This window comes from Brienomyrus brachyistius, unplaced genomic scaffold (genome assembly GCF_023856365.1).
Source record: "Brienomyrus brachyistius isolate T26 unplaced genomic scaffold, BBRACH_0.4 scaffold123, whole genome shotgun sequence".
NCBI lineage: Eukaryota > Metazoa > Chordata > Actinopteri > Osteoglossiformes > Mormyridae > Brienomyrus > Brienomyrus brachyistius.
In genome coordinates this window covers 300342-320657 of record NW_026042398.1, presented here as the reverse complement: position 1 = coordinate 320657, position 20316 = coordinate 300342, and the positions used below count along the sequence as shown (strand labels likewise).

At 50.0% G+C, this 20316-nt stretch overlaps 1 protein-coding gene across 1 annotated transcript in view; it reads right to left on the bottom strand.

Annotated features, from left to right (window-relative positions):
• Positions 1–20316, bottom strand: part of LOC125727863 (roundabout homolog 1-like) — a 156260-nt gene that overhangs the window by 92802 nt on the left and 43142 nt on the right. Inside the window, 2 exon segments of the mRNA XM_049004840.1 lie at positions 6821–6913; positions 8416–8522. Of these exon segments, the coding sequence (XP_048860797.1) occupies positions 6821–6913; positions 8416–8522 (200 nt within the window).

Below are 20316 nucleotides of genomic sequence, written 5' to 3'. Positions count from 1 at the left end.
CCCGTCACATTTCAGCCTGACTTTTCCTCCCCCTTCACGATCACGGAAACCTTCCACGGATCTTCGGGTCAGTTCTGTAGTGAAGACCCCGGACTTTGCCAGATGCATCAGTAACGGTGGATTCCGGTCACTTTCTAATAAGTTTTTTGTTTGACACCATTCAGTGTTTTAGGAAACTTCGGAGATTTTTTCCCTTAAACTGAAAGTGAAGTTACTGAGAGCCCATGTGCTCATACCCCACACTTTTCGCACGGGGCACTGAAACAACGGCTTCTCATTCTCGGGATGTGAATGGCTCACTGAATGGTATGCCCCACTCCCCCCTCCCTTCCAGGCTGCAAAAATGGGCTTTTCCAAGCAGCCAGGAGCCGATTTAACCTCTTGAGGGCTGGATATCTGCACAATGCCAGGCTGTTTCGCGTCCGCAACAATAGCAGCAATGCCTTCAGTGACTTGAGAGTGACACTGTACACCTATAAAGTCCCCAGTCCCCCATTCCCACTCGCTGTGATGTGGTTATTAATTCCTCTTGTTCAGATGGTGTTAATAAAATGGCCAGCCAAGCAGAAACGGCATCCCTGCAAAAAAGAATTACACAGCCTGTATATTTATTTGTAACAAATATGGGAAAACTGCAGACTGCCCTTTTCCGTTTAAAAAGTTTCAGACCATGTTCGCGACAAACCCATAAAAATAGCATGTCCGGAAGTTTCGGTTAGAATTGTTATTTTAATTTTACAACCCGAATGACTGCGTTGTCTTCGGCTTTTACGGTGTTTATTCATTTGCTTATTGTTTTAATTGTAGCCCGTAATAAAGTTTAATTGGCCTATTTGTCATTTACATCTAAGCCACCTGAGCAGAATAGATTGCAAGGAGGGGTGACCCGCGGGGCGATGCCAAAACCCCGCCGAGATTGCAAATTATAACCTGAACCAAGGTGGCTCTCTGTGGCTCTCCGCGCCCTTTAAATCCCACCTGAATCCGGCACAGGCGCGGCATGCCATCCTAATAAGTCAATTAAAATTCACTTTAGCGGCGATTAGCCAGGAGCTCTTACTCTTGTCCTCATAATCAAGGACTTAATCTCCTCAAGACGATTTGCTAATCAACGCCTCGCCATTTAACCGACATTTCATCATATTTGATCTGGAGGGTTTTTTCCCCACGTTTGTGCGAAAGACTTCTGGCCACACAAGAGAGCATCCTTTTCAATGGGGGAGGTCTGAGTTTGAATTTGGCGGAGAAACGCGTCTTCTCATGCATCCTGCACCGTAAAGAGAGGATAGGCGTCTCAGCAAAAGACAGTTAAGCTAAGGGCGTAAATATATGAGATTAAAATAATTCGGAACACAAGTGCGACCATAATTCTTACATTTTTATGTGATTTTTCTTGTGCATTATGACAATGTGCCCTGAATTTTTGACTGAGCCGATCTGAGAGCGGCTCAAAACCAACGAATGCGCGCCCTCTACCGGTGTATCGCTGCCGTCTCCGGCGTTCGGGGGTTTTCAGGTTTGGCATCATTCATCAGTCATTCAAGCGCTTATGCTGGACACGAGGGGTGTGAATGGAGGCTGTCCCATGCGGAATGCGGCACACCTTGTCGGTCAATCATAGGACATATGCGCAAAGTACTAGCAATTTATAGCCACTAGCTAGCCTAGGTAGATGTCTTTGGGCTGCAGAAGGAAACCTTCAAAAAAAGGGGAGAATTTGAAAATTATACACATAGATCAGGGGCAACCTCAACCCCCCCACCCCACCAGCCAGCCAGCCCTGGAGATGTAAAGCAAACGGTGTTACCCACTAAGCTACAGTGCCAACCTGGACAAGCAACAGTTGGAACCAACCTACTCTTGTCACTTTTTTAGGACAATCTCCTTGGACTTCCTTAAAATAGACTGCAATTTTAAGGACATGCATTTGTTAATAATTTAAACATAAAGTGGGCAGGACGTAAGGTAACGATGACCTGACGTTCTTTATTACGTAAAGGAAGCGAACCGACTGACAGCACGAGTAATGGCTCTCCGAATCGCTCTCCGGCCCCCGTCACAGCGGATTAGGCGCTGAGATGCGTGACTGGAAAAAGATCCTGCGCGCTATGACATTCCAGCATCCCTGGTACGCTTTCTGCGAAAGCACTTAACCTAAAAAAGGAAACCGAAAAGACTAGGAGTCTACGCGCGCCACCAGCCTGCTGGCTCGCCTCGCACGCGGACTGCGAACGCGAAAGCCCCGCCCACTCAGAACCAGATACTCACATCGCTTCTCCTCAGTCTCTCTCATTCGTCCTTCCCTCCATTCTCTCCCCCATACTCCACATCGCCACATCCCTTTTTTCTCAATATCATTTCCTGTGCCTGCAGGTCCCCAGTTGCCACATTACTAGACTGACGCCACCGTCACCTGCTCCTACCTCCTTCCACTCATTTCATTTATTGTCCAGATTCTGCCACCTTCCACTCCACATCTGCTTGTCTGCTCACCCAGCCCCCTTACTGCAATGAGCCTGCCACTAATTGCCCCTGGTTTGCCACTAACTGCCCCCAGTTTGTCCTTGGCTGCTCTTTTTAAGAATTTGGATAAAGGGAGACATTTTCGAACGAGGAGACAATAACAGTGTGTAAACATGCTGAAAAGCAGGCACACACACGCTATAGTTTGAGCTCCTCGCCGTTTCTCATTACCCACGGTGTTGCTGCCACGTAGAAATGCCTCTCCAGTTAACTAGTATCATTTTAATTTGCGCCTGAGTGTGTACGTCTGTGTGTAAAACGTCCTGCTTCTGTGGAAGAACAGCCAAAGATAAATGAGCATCCCCATTCTCAGCATATTAAGTTATACTTGTTTTTCGGCTGGTAGGATTATAAAACACACTCTGTTGTTTTCTCCTGCAAGCTCATTCTGTATCTCCCTTTTCATTCCCAAGGAATCACACTTTACTCACATCACCATGTCGACCAGTTCTGCTCCATCGCCCCCTGCTGGACGACCCATCCTCCATCCTCATAATGTTCTCATCAAGCGAGAACACACTGCAAGGTGAGCCGAGGGCCCCTTGCTCTCAAAGTAATACGTAGTGTGCTTCACAGGTGTGAAGGCCTTGCTCTCAAAGTAATACGTAGTGTGCTTCACAGGTGTGATGGGTGAGAGATTAGTGAAGCAGTGAGTAAGAGCTGCTAGAGGTCTGGCCTCTGGAACATCAAGGGTCACTGATGCTACAGAATCCAGTCCAGCAGAGAGATCAGAGGATGTCTGTGATTGGTTGTGATTGATTCAGTCCTGCACTCAGGCTTTCAGTGGCATCACAGCTAGACCCAAGGACAAGTCCCACTACACAATGGCTTCTGGTTTAAACCCTAGGATTGGTTTTCATGGTGTCCTTGGTATTTTAGCTAAATTGCTTGCTAGAGAGATGGAGTGAACTTATACTTTAGTGTGATAAAGCCACTACTTACGCATGCTTATTATCTCCAGTGAGTTTAGCATCCAGGGCACTTTCTGATGCAGTGTCAACAGTCCGGCTTTTTGAAGCTCGGGTATGAGAAGGTGACCCTCACCTGGCACAAATTGTGTATCTAGGGCGGTACACAGAAGCTGGCAGGCAGGGGCCTCCCAGCTCAGATTTAGGGGCTTATTGGTGACTTATAAAAGCTACTGCAGTGCCACAGCTGGCTACCAGCACAAAGCCAGTACCTGACAATTAGTGTCATAAACATGAGCTTTTGCATTATCTTTCGCATTGCGTTTGCATTATGGCACTATATAGTTCACCTTTAGAGGATCATTAAGCATGCAAACCTCTTTGGGGGTGAAGTGAGGGGAGGCCTGCAGAGCAACGAGGGCAGAAAAAGAGGCCAAGCTGCAGCTATCTCCACAGGAAGCTGATCCACGTCACTGTGAGTCACACGCCCCCCGGCTGCCCGGGGGAGACCGAGTCGCTGACCTGAGCTTGTGCTTAGAGTATCATGACCACATGCATGTCCTCCTAGGCCTTTATACTAGTTTTAGTCTCTTCACTTTTGTTGAACATTAAGCTGATGGGTAATCTGCAGTGATCCATCAACCTTCAAGGTGTAGTTTAGGAAAAAGGCAGCCAAATATCTGACGTCTGAATTATTCTCATTACATATGTGCAGCCCATATTATCTGGGATGTGAGGACATACAAACCATCCCCATTCTAAGGAGCCCCCACCTCACCACAAATGCAGCCACTCCAGGAAGACAAGCAAAATGAGGGGGGAAAAAAATCGATTTCTCGTTCTCTGTTCCTTCCTTATCTTCTCTACCCGCAATCTCAAACTCTCATTCCCTAAACGAGGAAGAAGCCTTGGTTTTAATCCTCCCCCCCATCTCTGCTTAGCCCCAGGAGTGGCGCTCCAAAATTACAAACCCAGACGCATATCTAGCCTGAAAGCCAACTCCGAATTTACCCCGAGGAAACGACTCTCATCTCCCGGCCTCGCCTCCGAAGAGTCACGTCCGTGAGGAGCGAAATGAGCAGTGCAGGACCAGGCTGATCGCAGTTCCTGACAATGCACACACGCACACACAGGGGTCGCCCATGGCTCAGAAGGCCCCTGCCTTTCAATACACGGCATTCCTTGACCTCTTCAACTGCCTTCAGGAAATATCATTCTTATTGATGTGCTGAGAAAACATGTTGCATTGTATCGAGGTGCAGTTATGCTTGTGGGCTAAACATAGTCAGTCTGTGCCCTCCCTCTTGATGTCTAATGTTTCAGACAGATTATGTACACAGTGTACTCATGAAGCCCTTGCCTGTGAGGGATGCAGACAAAGAGAGACCTCAGATACCTCAGACTTATTTGCACATAGACGCAGCTGCGTGACCTTCACCAGTGGGTGATTGGGGTCAAAAATGTGATCTATTCATTACAATCTTAGCAAATAATTTCCTGTCCTTCAGTGTCTCTGTCTCTTTGTACTCTTTCATCCTTCCTCTATTTTTGGTATGATCATCTTGCCAGGGCCACCCCCTCCCCCCCCCAACACACACTTCCTAGAATGGCAACAGATGAAGACGTTTGACTTCAAGGACAGTTGGAGGCTATAGCAGGTGACGGTGAGCCGGAAGGCAGAAGGCAGTACAGAAGCACCTCAGTGATGCTGCCGTCTTATACTGTTTGCTGACGGGGGAAGGAGCACCAGAGAACAGGTATCTGTGAAGGGTTTGTGTGAGGCAGGAATGATGTCCACGGAGGGGGCAGATTGAATCGGAGCATCTACTGACCTGCAGCGTGATGCTAAAGATCGGAGCAATTCTGAGCGATACAGACAGGGATATGGCAAATCGAGGCAGGGCAATGGCAGTTCTCCGTAATAAATCGGGGTTACAGACGGCGAGATTGAGGGGAACCCAAGGCCACCAGCCTCCCATCTGATGAGGCTTCCGCCGGTGGACGTCTAATAGAGCACTCCATCTACCCTGCCGTTCCGCAGCTGCCTTCTTTGTCCAGCCATGCGGAACTTCGCATTTCACACGCTGTTCATTTATCAGCCAAACTGCAAGTGGCAGCAGAGCTGTGGGACACCAGTATGAGAACATAAACGCAGCTCTTGTGTTCACACAACATGACTCCCTGAAATCCTTCTTGTCCATAACCGAGATGAGCCATCAGTAGACACCTATCAGGCCTGAAATACTGCACTGTCTCGCTCGCCTTAACAGGACAACCCAACTTCTGTATGCCATTCCACCACTAGGCAGGCACTTCACAGATGATGATAGACTATGACAGGTGATTTATATGGATTCCGTGCCCCCACAGACTGTCAGGAGTTTCCCTGTAATTTCCAGCTTTTTTTTCTGAGAAAATTGACAGATTGAACACAGACGGGACGTTTGCATTGTGGGTGATGCCCATTGGCCTGAAAGATGCACCATCATCTCCAGTGGTCGATCACAGATGTTGGCAGTGAGATCGGGCTGATCCATTATTTTTACTCATTCTCAGACTCATTCTCTATAAGAAATAAAGCCTATAATAGACAGAAAAGAGGGGGGGCTTCTCTTCCATTATGGCCTTTGGTTAGCAGCCCTGTCCTACTATTTGATCCCTGTAGACAGAGAAACGGTGGTGAAATTTCAGCCTTTTCCTTAGGATATGAAATTTCATCTTCCCACTTTTTTACCAAACCAAAAGAAGGTACAGAGGACACCCCTTAACAAAAATATATTATTTCCTAATGTGTAAGAATAAATTCCAAGAACAATGCAGAGCTTTAAAAAAAATTACACCAGGCAGCAGACCCCTGTGCTTTGTTTTGATGAAGTGAAGACAATCTCCTTCTAGAGTAGAGGTCCTCTTGGCAGTGGTTGACACTATGCTACATTAAACTAATTTCCCATTCACAGGCAAACGGAAAAAAATGACAAGGTTATGGGACCCCCGTGAAAGGGCGATGCCTCGGTGCACAGTGACAGATTGCATTTTCCGCTAACAAAAGGACAGGAATTTAGCCCAAACTGCCACTGAAGCTATGATTATCTCTGTTTTTTATGGATTTATGCAGCTTTTTGGCCAAATTAACTAGCTTGAAGAGCAATTAAAAACCTTTGCAAGAAAACAACAACACTGCCTTACGCATGCTTCTGCCTGTGACCTGCTGGTACCTCACAGAACCCTGTAACGGTACACTGACGTTTCCATCAAGAGAGCAGGCCGGCCGTTCCGTGGGCGGAGACCCAGCGGACAGCTGATCCGTTCCTTTAGTCTCCCGATGACAGCTTCTCGTGACAGGCGATGTGGATAACGGCACCGACAGCGAGCCGCCTTTCCGCACACACCTGTGTAGCCTAGCAGGTTGTCATCGTCGTCGCGTTCTGGTGAGGGGGCGTGTGTGCTGTGCTCGCCCTGAGGTCTGTCCTGTCGGTCTGCATCTGCGAAAGGGAAAAAAAAACAGAGAAAAGCAGCTGATGAGGACTGAGAGTGATGCTGCCTCGTCACCCCTGCTGTCCCAGAGGCCCAAATACAGTCTCAGAGCAGCTCAGTGCCCAAGCCCCACGTGCACAGACACACACACACACACACACACAGACACACACACAGACAGATACACAGACACACACACACACACACACACACACACACACATACATACACAAACACAGACAGATACACAGACACACAGAGACACACAGACACACACACACAGACACACACACAGACAGATACACAGACACACAGATACACACAGACACACACACAGATACACAGAGACACACACACACACACACAGATACACACAGACAGACAGACACACACACACACAGATACACAGAAACACACACACACAGACACACACACAGATACACAGAAACACACACACACACACAGATACACACAGACAGACACACACACAGATACACAGAAACACACACACACACACACACAGATACACACAGACAGACACACACACACACACACAGATACACAGAAACACACACACACACAGATACAGACACACACACAGATACACAGAAACACACACACACAGATACACAGAAACACACACACACAGATACACAGGCACACACACACACAGACAGACACACACAGATACACAGACACACACACAGACAGATACACACACATACATACATACATACACAAACACATACACCGTTCATTTCTATGGGGAAAACATTAATCTCAACATGACCTTAACCCCTACCCAGTCCTAACCATAACCATAAGTCACCAAATAAAATACTTTTCGCATTTTTAGTTTTTTCATTGCATTCACAGATCTTTGTGGGGACCTGAAAATGGTCCTGACAATGTCAAAAGAACAGGTTTTTATTACATTGTAACATATAATCATATACATATGCATATAAACATAACACACACGCACACACTGCTCCCCACCCTGTTCGATATCCATCTTGGAGTGGGAAAAATAATGAGTTACGTGGGGGAGGGGTGGGATACCTTACCAAAAACTTCCCCTCAACATTCCTGCATGCCACTTCAGAAACTCAGCAACTGCAGAGTGACAATGCTTGATTATCGTGTGACAGATGGCGCTTGGCAATGAGGAGACTGCTGAGGGAAACGCATGGACTAACAGGTCCGACGTAAACAGCAACTCTCAAGGCTTCCTGCACCGACTGGGAAGCCTGGGACATGCTCTCCAGTTTCGCTGAGACACTGAAAATTAAACATCGCTGCTGCTTTGTGCTCCCAAATGTTTGTTAGCCCCCAGACAGCAGAAAACAATGCTGGCTTTCTGCTTTCTTTGCTTTACAATGCTAATGTGCACCTGTTCAATAGGCATTCAGCAACGTGCCGGAATTTAAATACGTGAAACGCAGTCTGCAAATGCTCGCCAGGGACACATGCAGCATTTCCTCATTCATCCCTAAGGGATATCTCTTACCTGTCTGCATAATCAGACAGATTTTTCTCTGCGTGCCAATGGTCAGCTTCCATATCCCTGTGATGTCAGGCCTGAATCCTGTCCCAGTCTGAGTTGTGGGACTTCTCCTGGGGATGGTTGTCATGGAAATGGTTAATCTCGGCTTCTATTTGATCCAAGTTCCCGAAGCTGCTGATTTGCAGTGGAAGGGTGGTGAGATCGAATGAGACCTGTGTGGGACTCTGCTGCTGGATAATTAGATTGAGGTGAAATTGCTAGCTGGCAAACCCAAATCCACGAAATGTTTGGGGCCATCAAAACTACCATGTCTGTAAAAACAGATAAGGAGCAATAGATTCCTGATTAGAAGGTTCTAGAATAAACTAGCTGAAGCTGGAGAAGGTTTGAAGATTTACTAGGATGTTTTTTGTCGGGACAGAGGGAAGGGGAACTGCCTTGGAATTCACAGCCCCCATGTAGATCTTTTATTGTACTTACGGTCTCCCTTTACCTTCCGTTTGGTTTGGCAGATGCCGTGCTCTGTTTTCTGCATTGTGAAGCCCTGGAGGACCTGACCTCTGCATGTATAAAAGACAGCAGGGGCAGCACTAGAGATTCTGGCCTCCAGAAAACCACAATCTTATAATGTCCCAACTCAAACCAATTCAATAATGTTCCCAAAATTTTAGGGCCCAGTCATCTTAACTGCTACCAGGCATCAGCGCAAAGGGGAACAGTCAGAAGAATGTTCCAGAAGCAGGCCTGTCCATTAGGTTACAGTGCAGAGCGCAGTCTCCTGTTCAGTAACTGAGCCTTGTTAGTTATGGCTGTAAGACACAACTAACCATAACTATTCAGCACAACACACACACAAACACTCACAGATACACACACAAGGCAGACAGCCAACGAATGATCATGACTTCCTGCATGCATAATATGCATAAATTGGGATCATGTGACAATGATTTTCATTGGCTCTGCCTAGTGTCAGTCACGATAGCAGTCTGAGCTCCTCCCCCTTTTACATACTCCAGGGAACTGGGATACATTTGTATGTGAGTATGTGTGAGGCTGCATTTAACGAACGAATCATGTTACAGGCGCAATGCACAGGACTTCTAAAGAAACAGAGGAGGCAATTAATTACTGATGCAAGCCTCTGTTTATTGTAGTAAGAAGTCCCCAGTCTTTAATTAAATGAGCCCTGAACAAGAGATGTCTGCAGAGTTACCCATGTCCTCTCAGTCTATCCTTTTTAAGCTCCCGTCCAATCCTTCTTGGCAGCCTTTGCCCTAAGGTACAAGCACAGCTCATTAAGCCAGACTCATTAGGTACAGGTGCCCCCAGAACACCTAGACAAGAGGTTTTAAATGGACGTGTCAAGATTAGATTTCTTGTCTTCGATGCTCACCGGCTCATACGGGATCAGGAACGCAACTGAGAATCAACCCAATTTGCTCACAAATGCAACAAGGATCTTTGGGCGTTTGTGACAGCGCCGGGTGAATTCTGCATCACACCCGCTCAGAAAGCCGGTCGTCAGCTGCACAGCTGCAGTTGCATATGAAAATAGATCTGAGAGATAAACATGGCCTAACCCATCTTCTAACTCCTTATGTCTGTTAGAGTCACTGAAGATATATATATATATATATATATATATATATAAAATAAAATATTACATATAGATAAAAGATAAGTAACATAATTTGTTGTTGTACATGATAAACTGCATGTCATCCATCCACATTACAGCTGGTTATCAAGTAGATAGTCAGGGTGGGTTTGAGCTTATCTAAGGCAGCATTGGGCACCAGACATGGGACGAGCTTGACGGGATGTCCATTGCAGGGCAAATACACACACACATAGAGCCAGACATTATGGGAAAATTAAAGATTACATTCCTTTGTCTTAATAACAGTGACGCAAAAGACAAAGGCTTTGAGTGGGAGGGTTATAGCACCCTCTTGTGGCCAAGTACGGGATAACAAGGAAAACCCGCTTTCTTCGAGACCCGCTAACTTCTCCCTGAGCTCAATAGTGTCAGCATGTATTTTTTTCTAGCCTTGTGATGTAATTTTCCCACAAAAAAAGAAGTGAGAGCATGTGTTCAGTAAGTTAATGTTTTCTCTTTTTAAATAAAATTATAATATCTGTATTCTCCTTTGTGTACGAATTAGTGTGTCACACATACACACACGTACGCTTCAAATCAACACTTCACAGCCATTCTAAAAGTGATGTTCTTCTGTCTGCCACTAGGGGGTGCTGCCTCCTCACGCTGCCCAACACGCTGGGCACCAGTCCGAGGTTCCATGGGACTAATTACAGAGTCCCTGGTCGGAAACAAAATGCTAATGATTGACACAGTTTGTTTCCTAAACGATCCCGACGACGGCACCCTCCCCGCTGAGGGTCTCCGGACTTGACTTAATTGAGTGAAACAGCAAGAGGCGCAGCGCAGGGCCTGGGCACCGCCAAGGACCCCACAGGAACCCCCAGGGCTCCCGTCCACGGCTCTGTCTTCACAGATACCGGCCAGACGGGAGGATGGGGCTGTGGAAGCCTGGAGGTTCTCCTTGAACAGTCCCTGGGTGATGCGAATACGCTTTTAGAAACCGCCAGCCCCCTCAGCCATACAGCCATTCTGGTTAGTTGGTTTTAACTGCTGGTTTTTTATCTAAAAAAAAAAAAACCGTTTGCAGTCAGGCAGCTCTGAGTCACACTGGGGAATAGAGCAGCAGGCAGCGAGATGGAACTGCCGAGAAGGACTCCCAAACCACATGCGGGTCGGACCACAGGAGCAGGCGAGCTGGAACTGCCCTTCGTCTCCTCCATTCACCGGTGACACGAGAAGGACTCCCAAACCACATGCGGGTCGGACCACAGGAGCAGGCGAGCTGGAACTGCCCTTTGCCCTTTGTCTCCTCCATTCACCGGTGACACGAGCAGGACTCCCAAACCACATGCGGGTCGGACCCCAGGAGCAGGCGAGCTGGAACTGCCCTTTGCCCTTTGTCTCCTCCATTCACCGGTGACACGAGAAGGACTCCCAAACCACATGCGGGTCGGACCCCAGGAGCAGGTGAGCTGGAACTGCCCTTCGTCTCCTCCATTCACCGGTGACACGAGAAGGACTCCCAAACCACATGCGGGTCGGACCCCAGGAGCAGGCGAGCTGGAACTGCCCTTCGTCTCCTCCATTCACCGGTGACACAAGCGGGACTCCCAAACCACATGCGGGTCGGACCCCAGGAGCAGGCGAGCTGGAACTGCCCTTCGTCTCCTCCATTCACCGGTGACACGAGAAGGACTCCCAAACCACATGCGGGTCGGACCCCAGGAGCAGGCAAGCTGGAACTGCCCTTCGTCTCCTCCATTCACCGGTGACACGAGCGGGACTCCCACACCACATGCGGGTCGGACCCCAGGAGCAGGCGAGCTGGAACTGCCCTTCGTCTCCTCCATTCACCGGTGACACAAGCGGGACTCCCAAACCACATGCGGGTCGGACCCCAGGAGCAGGCGAGCTGGAACTGCCCTTCGTCTCCTCCATTCACCGGTGACACGAGAAGGACTCCCAAATCACATGCGGGTCGGACCCCAGGAGCAGGCGAGCTGGAACTGCCCTTCGTCTCCTCCATTCACCGGTGACACGAGCGGGACTCCCACACCACATGCGGGTCGGACCCCAGGAGCAGGCGAGCTGGAACTGCCCTTCGTCTCCTCCATTCACCGGTGACACGAGAAGGACTCCCAAACCACATGCGGGTCGGACCCCAGGAGCAGGCAAGCTGGAACTGCCCTTCGTCTCCTCCATTCACCGGTGACACGAGCGGGACTCCCACACCACATGCGGGTCGGACCCCAGGAGCAGGCGAGCTGGAACTGCCCTTCGTCTCCTCCATTCACCGGTGACACGAGAAGGACTCCCAAACCACATGCGGGTCGGACCCCAGGAGCAGGCGAGCTGGAACTGCCCTTCGTCTCCTCCATTCACCGGTGACACGAGAAGGACTCCCAAACCACATGCGGGTCGGACCCCAGGAGCAGGCGAGCTGGAACTGCCCTTCGTCTCCTCCATTCACCGGTGACACGAGAAGGACTCCCAAACCACATGCGGGTCGGACCCCAGGAGCAGGCGAGCTGGAACTGCCCTTCGTCTCTTCCATTCACCGGTGACACGAGAAGGACTCCCAAACCACATGCGGGTCAGACCCCAGGAGCAGGCGAGCTGGTGACAGTTGTGCAGGTGAGACCCAGGTGCATTGTGGGTAATACCTGGTTTGGAGAAGCTGAAAATCACCGTGACAGATGGAGCAGTTCCAATCAGGCACCATGCATTTAACAACAACATCAGCCTCGGCAAAATACCGGATCAAAGAGAATGGTGGGCGAGCAGGTACAGAGGCAGAGGCAAGCCAGGAGACCCCCCCTCCCCCCGCCATCCCTTAGAGCTGTATGCAAATCCAGCGTTAAATTAAAATTTTCTAATCCCTTTAATCAGAAACAAGGGAATACAGCCAGCTGGTGGAAAGCAATGTAAATGAGGGGGTCTTATTGAACTGCGGTGTGTTCCAAAGTGTGTTTTTGCTGGAGGGACACGGCGAGACCTGGGGGGTGCAGTGTGTGCGTGTCTGTGTGTGAATATTTGCACACCAGACCATTAGCCCCATCAGGGACGGCAGGGTTGGGGAGGGGACGCGTTGTCATGCCAACGGGAGACAGGGGTGTCGGCTGAGACAGCACAGATGGCGGGTGGGTCCCTGCTCACACGTCATTGGCTGGTGGAAACACATTATATGTCAATCAAAAGCCGCTACTTCAAAATTCCACCCACTACCCCATGTCTGAAGCACCTGGAGCAAGCTTAGATGGAATCCAGCACGCTTGTGCTTGTAATTTGGTTTAGTTCACACACCACTGTCCTGAGAATGACGGTGAGGTAGGAATCCATCAGAGTGAGGGACTGGTATCCAAATACTGCTACATCTGTGTCTCAGCCTGTGGCATATATACCTATAGTTACATCTGAGACCTGGGGAGTTGATCTACTGCTTTGAAAGCTTGGGAAGGTGGTGTGCGAGTTGCGAGAGAGCACTGCCGCAGCGATCCACAGAGCGGACTGACTTCACGGAGATCGGCGAGCCCCGCACAGCCTCTCCCAGAATGCACCACTGCTCCTCACCCATGATGCCTCAACACCATGCACATCTGACAGCAAGTTAGCGTTAAACGAAGGGTGGGAGACAAAGAGGAGCGGAGAGGAACAGGGAGGAACCAACATGAGAGCAAAAAAGGGGGAGTGAAATGCTTGGGGGGGGAAACAATGGAAGGACAGAACAGGACAGCCATGTTGTTTATATACGTGTAAAATTATGCTCAAGCACACAAAAAAATCAATGACGTGTAAACACACTCAGAGCAGCCCAACCCCATCGGAAGCCCACTCTGTGTGCGACAAGCATCCCTCTCATTACTGACACTCTCTCTCTCACACCAGCACTGTCAGTCACTGACACATGTGACACACATACACATCCCACTGACTATAATGATCCACTTTAATGTTCTACCATGGGAAGCTAGTTCTGGAACCAGAGAACCAGCACTGTGTCTGCATTGCAGGAGGTGCTGTCTCAGCTGAATCTTTTCCCGAAGAAGACAGGGAATCCCAAACAAAAGCTACAGACGCATGCACCACAACACATGCTTTCACACTATTCCCACGCACACACACACACACACACACACACACACACATTTGTATTTATATCTCTGTGGGGACCGTCCATTCATTTCTATGGGAAAGACTCTAACCCCAGCAATGACAGCCGTAACCCCCACCCAGCCCTAACCCCCACCCAGCCCTAACCTTAACCATAACTATCCAAACAAAATACAAGACTTTTTTAGCTTCTTGATTGCATAGATTTTTATAAAACTGAGTTTATTAATCATGTTGTGGGGACATTTGGTCACATACAGATACACTCTCTCTCTCTCCCTCACACACACACACACACACACACACACACACACATGCCCACAATGCAGCATACAGAGATACACAGGTGTCACGATGCCACTGGTTCGACCCCGTCATGAAACTCTTGGAAACAAGCACCTGTAAGATGGCGCAAATTAGCACGCACACGGCACATGCGTGTGACACCGTTCACGGGCTTCTCGCAGGAGCTGTCTGCTTCCTGGCTGATTTTCACCCCGGCTCTGAGCCATGGACGCCGTCGCCATGGGAGACGCGTGTCTGCGAGATAGCTGCCGTGCGCGAGCCCGTCTGGTAAGATGATGGTTACCAGACCTCCATGTGAGCTTAAAATCCTGTGTAACTGCTATAGGACCCGCCCCCTCCCCGCGTGCATCAGGAAGAATACACACACACAGACACACACACACAGACACACACACACACAGACACACACACACAGACACACACACACACACAGACACACACACACACACACACACCCCGCTGCCATCATCTTCATCATGTCTCTTCCTGCCAGGTTCTGGGCTCATTATCACTGATAAGTGTTCAGATTTGGCGGGATCCAGGTATGGCATGAATCGCATTTAGAAATGCGACCTTCTGGATACGGCCGCAGCACGTACTGCGCTCATGTTCCAGGAAAACGGTGCGCGGAGGGGCCCCTCGCCGCCATTGGAATGGCACAGAGCTCCCGCTCGTTATTGCCGTCCCCGCTCATTAAGGTTGCATTACTTCACGCAATGTGAACTCGCGCGGCAGCTCCCCTGTTGGCAGACGTGCAGCGGCTGCCCGCAGTGGCCTGCGCGGGAGCCGCGCTAAATCAGACTGACTGAGCGGCGGTGGCGGCCGCGAGACTAAATCACCGTGACGGCTGAACAGCCTCATGGCACTGCCTAGTATAATTGGTTAGTCTAAGGCCAGCAACTGGGATAGGTGATCGCTCTGCACCCCCACCCAGCCACTCCCGCCTCATTCCTTTAGCTTATTAGCCGAGGGCGGGGCGGGGCGGGGTGGGGCGGGGCGGGGCGGGAAAGGGCACCACCAGCCAACTGAATTTTGATTTTCAGTGGATTTTACACTAATAGGGAAGAAAAGTGTGAGAAAAAAACAAAACTATCATGCTACCTCATTAAAACCAAGCTGTCGGTTCAACATTTAACATTTGAATATTCGACTGGCCGAACACACAGCCAAACACCGACTGGCTCAAACACCGACTGGCCGAACACTCACCCAAACACCAACTGGCCGAACACTCAGCCAAACACCGACTGGCTGAAACACCAACTGGCCGAACACTCACCCAAACACCAACTGGCCGAACACTCACCCAAACACCGACTGGCCAAACACTCAGCCAAACACCGACTGGCTCAAATACCGACTGGCCGAGCATTCAGCCAAACACCGACTGGCCGAACACTGACTGGCTCAAACACCGACTGGCCGAACATTCAGCCAAACACCGACTGGCCGAACACTGACTGGCTCAAACACCGACTGGCCGAACACTCAGCCAAACATCGACTGGCCGAACTCTCAGCCAAACACCGACTGGCTCAAACACCGACTGGCCGAACATTCAGCCAAACACCGACTGGCCGAACATTCAGCCAAACACCAACTGGAAGAACTCTCAGCCAAACACCAACTGGCTCAAACACCGTCTGGCCGAACACTCAGCCAAACACCGACTGGCCGAACACTCAGCCAAACACCGACTGGCTCAAACACCAACTGGCCAAACACTCAGCCAAACACCGACTGGCCGAACACTCAGCCAAACACCGACTGGCTCAAACACCAACTGGCCAAACACTCAGCCAAACACCGACTGGCCGAACACTCAGCCAAACACCGACTGGCTCAAACACCAACTGGCCGAACAATCAGCCAAACACCGACTGGCTGAAACACCAACTGGCCGAACACTCAGCCAAACACCGACTGGCTCAAACACCGACTGGCCAAACACTCAGCCAAACACCGACTGGCCGAACACTCAGCCAAACACCGACTGGCTCAAACACCAACTGGCCAAACACTCAGCTAAACACCAACTGGCTCAAACACCGACTGGCTCAAACACTCAGCCAAACACCGACTGGCTCAAACACCGACTGGCTGAACACCCAGCCAAACACCAACTGGCTCAAACACCGACTGGCTCAAACACCAACTGGCCGAACACTCAGCCAAACACCGACTGGCCCAAACACCGACTGGCTCAAACACCGACTGGCTCAAACACTCAGCCAAACACCGACTGGCTCAAACACCGACTGGCTCAAACACGACTGGCCGAACACTCAGCCAAACACCAACTGGCTCAAACACTGACTGGCTCAAACACCAACTGGCCGAACACTCAGCCAAACCCTGACTGGCCCAAACACCAACTGGCTCAAACACCGACTGGCTCAAACACCGACTGGCTCAAACACCAACTGGCCGAACACCCAGCAAAACACCGACTGGCTCAAACACCGACTGGCTCAAACACCGACTGGCTCAAACACCAACTGGCTCAAACACCGACTGGCTGAACACCCAGCCAAACACCAACTGGCTCAAACACCGACTGGCTCAAACACCAACTGGCCGAACACTCAGCCAAACACCGACTGGCCCAAACACCGACTGGCTCAAACACCGACTGGCTCAAACACTCAGCCAAACACCGACTGGCTCAAACACCGACTGGCTCAAACACGACTGGCCGAACACTCAGCCAAACACCAACTGGCTCAAACACTGACTGGCTCAAACACCAACTGGCCGAACACTCAGCCAAACCCTGACTGGCCCAAACACCAACTGGCTCAAACACCGACTGGCTCAAACACCGACTGGCTCAAACACCGACTGGCCGAACACCCAGCAAAACACCGACTGGCTCAAACACCGACTGGCTCAAACACCAACTGGCTCAAACACCGACTGGCCGAACACTCAGCCAAACACTGACTGGCTCAAACACCGACTGGCTCAAACGCCGACTGGCCGAACACTCAGCCAAACACCGACTGGCTCAAACACCGACTGGCTCAAACACCGACTGGCCGAACACTCAGCCAAACACCGACTGGCTCAAACACCGACTGGCTCAAACACCGACTGGCCGAACACTCAGCCAAACACCGACTGGCTTCAGCTTCTCTGCCATCTGACACTGAGGCCTTGCCATGCTCAGAGGAAACCGTCCGTCGCAGCCATCCGTCACCCACCTCGCAAACGAAATACACGCCGACATCAGCGAGGGCCGTCTGCTTGACGCAGGCTGAGAAACGATTGAATTCAGTAATGAGAAAGGAGAAGACGATAGGATGAGGTGCAATATCACCAGCAGCATGACAGACAAAATGCTCTATTTCCAAACATTTGCCATTTCCCTTTTCTCTCATTTCCATGCCATCATCTCCAAACTTCATCTCCCTCCCACTGGCTTTTCTCCATCTCCTTCTGCTTCCAACCCCTAAGTGCCAAAGGTCAGAGGTCACCTCAGTGGGAACCTGTCCTGCCACAAGACCCATCGATGGAGTTATAGAGGGGGTTGGGGCCCAATTGGCATGCTGATTGGTTTATCTCAGCCCGGAACATACCCTTTGTGGAAAAGAAGTCTTGCTTACGACTTCAGGGGGCCATTTGGGACAGGCAACCACCCCCCATGCTGGTAATCTGGGCTTTTTAACGTCTACGTCGCGTGAAAATAGTGCAGTGGGATTCACACAGGAAGAAGTGGAGACCCTCGAAATCCCAAATCCCAAGTTGCCGGCTAATCACTGACATGGACAAGCCCAATTCTCCACAGAGCAGGTACTGGGAAGCGAGGTAACGGATGGGTAATCAATGTGGGGGCTGTTACACTCACCACTGGAGAGAGGAAGGAATCAATCAGAGAGTGTGCAGGCAGGTGATGCGAAGTGTGCTGTGCTGGAACTGCGAGGGTGGACTTATTTAGGGTCATTATGCTGGGGGCGGGGGCAGTGTACACAATTGCAGGTGTGTGTGTACAGGTATTGTGCGTGTCAGTGACTGTGTGTACCAAGTTGTATGTGTGTATTGTATGTACAGTGTGTGTATTTGTGTTCTGTGTGAATGTATTGTGTGTAGTATGTGTGTTTTGTGTGTGCATTGCATGTGCGTTGTATGTATGTATTCATGTATTGTAGGTTGTATGTATTGTTTGTGTGTGTGTTGTATGTGTGTATGTGAGAACTGTGTGTGTATGCGTGCATTGTGTGTGTGTGTGTGTGTATGTGTGTGTGTGTGTGTGTACAGAAGTTGTGCTGTCATGTCCGTTAAGGCAGACTGAGACATGTGACCAGGTGCGCTGCGCTCAGTTTGATCGTTAGGGTTGCTAAGCCACACACCTTCCTTTGCCACCTAATGCTGATCCAGGAAGATCAAACCAGTGCTGGTCAATCAGCCAATCAATGTCCAGCCTTCAGCGGGTCCCCCTCCTCCCCCAACATCCTTTGGCTCCCAGTGGTCAGTCAGAGTCATATAATGAGGATGGCGGGGGGCACGTTGCTTTATGTATCTCGGTTTATGGATGCTGGAATGTGCTTGTGAAAAGTGTGTAGCAGTGTGTTTGTCCACATCAAACTCGTACGTCCTGGGATGGCAGCCCAAGCTAATGGCAGGACAAAGGGGAGGACAATGTCTTTGAATCAGTTGGAGGGGGGGTGTCCTCACATTCCCAGAGAAGAGGAGACTCTACAGGGGAGACTGGCACTGGGAAGACAGGGAGATGGAGAAGCTGATGGGGAGAAAAAGAGACGCAACAGGACAGACATGGGAATTCCAGAAGGTAACAGTGCTTCTCCAAATGAAGACAGTAACGGGAAGAATGAAGCACTCAGGTGGGAATCATGCCGGTGATTTTTCTTTCGAAAAGCCTTCACTTCCTCTGTTGACTCTCACTCTCTGCGTCTCTGTCTTTCTCTCTGTCTGTCTCTCTCTCCGTCTCCATCTCTGTCTCTCTCTCCGTCTCCATCTCTGTCTCTCTCTCTGTATCTGTCTCTCTGTGTCTCTCTCTCTCTGTCTCTCTCTCTCTATCTCCATCTCTGTCTCCATCTCTGTCTCTCTCTCTCTCTGTCTCCATCTCTGTCTCTCTCTCTGTGTCTGTCTCTCTCTCTGTCTCCATCTCTGTCTCTCTCTCTGTCTCTCTCTCTCTGTCTCCATCTCTGTCTCTCTGTGTCTGTCTGTCTCTCTCTCCGTCTCCATGTCTTTCTCTCTCTCTGTGTCTATCTCTCTCTCCATCTCCATCTCTGTCTCTCTCTCTGTCTCTCTCTCTGTGTCTGTCTCTCTCTCTGTCTCCATCTCTCTCTCTCTCTCTTTGTGTTTGTCTCTCTCTCCGTCTCCATCTCTGTCTCTCTCTCTGTCTCTCTCTCTCTCTCTCTCTCTCCGTCTCCATCTCTGTCTCTCTCTCTGTCTCTCTCTCTCTCTCTGTCTCTCTCTCTCTCCGTCTCCATCTCTGTCTCTCTGTGTCTGTCTGTCTCTCTCTCTGTGTCTGTCTCTCTGTGTCTGTCTCTCTCTCCGTCTCCATCTCTGTCTCTCTCTCTGTCTCTCTCTCTGTCTCTCTCTCTGTGTCTGTCTCTCTCTCTGTCTCTCTCTCTCTCCATCTCTCTCTCTCTCTCTGTGTCTGTCTCTCTCTCCGTCTCCATCTCTGTCTCTCTCTCTGTCTCTCTGTCTCTCTCTCTCTCTCTCTCTCCGTCTCCATCTCTGTCTCTCTCTCTCTGTCTGTCTCTCTCTCCGTCTCCATCTCTCTCTCTCTCCGTCTCCCTCTCCGTCTGTCTCTCTCTCTGTCTCTCTCTCCATCTCTGTCTCTCTCTCTGTCTCTCTCTCTCTCTCTCTGTCTCCATCTCTGTCTCTCTCTCTGTCTCTCTCCATCTCCATCTCTG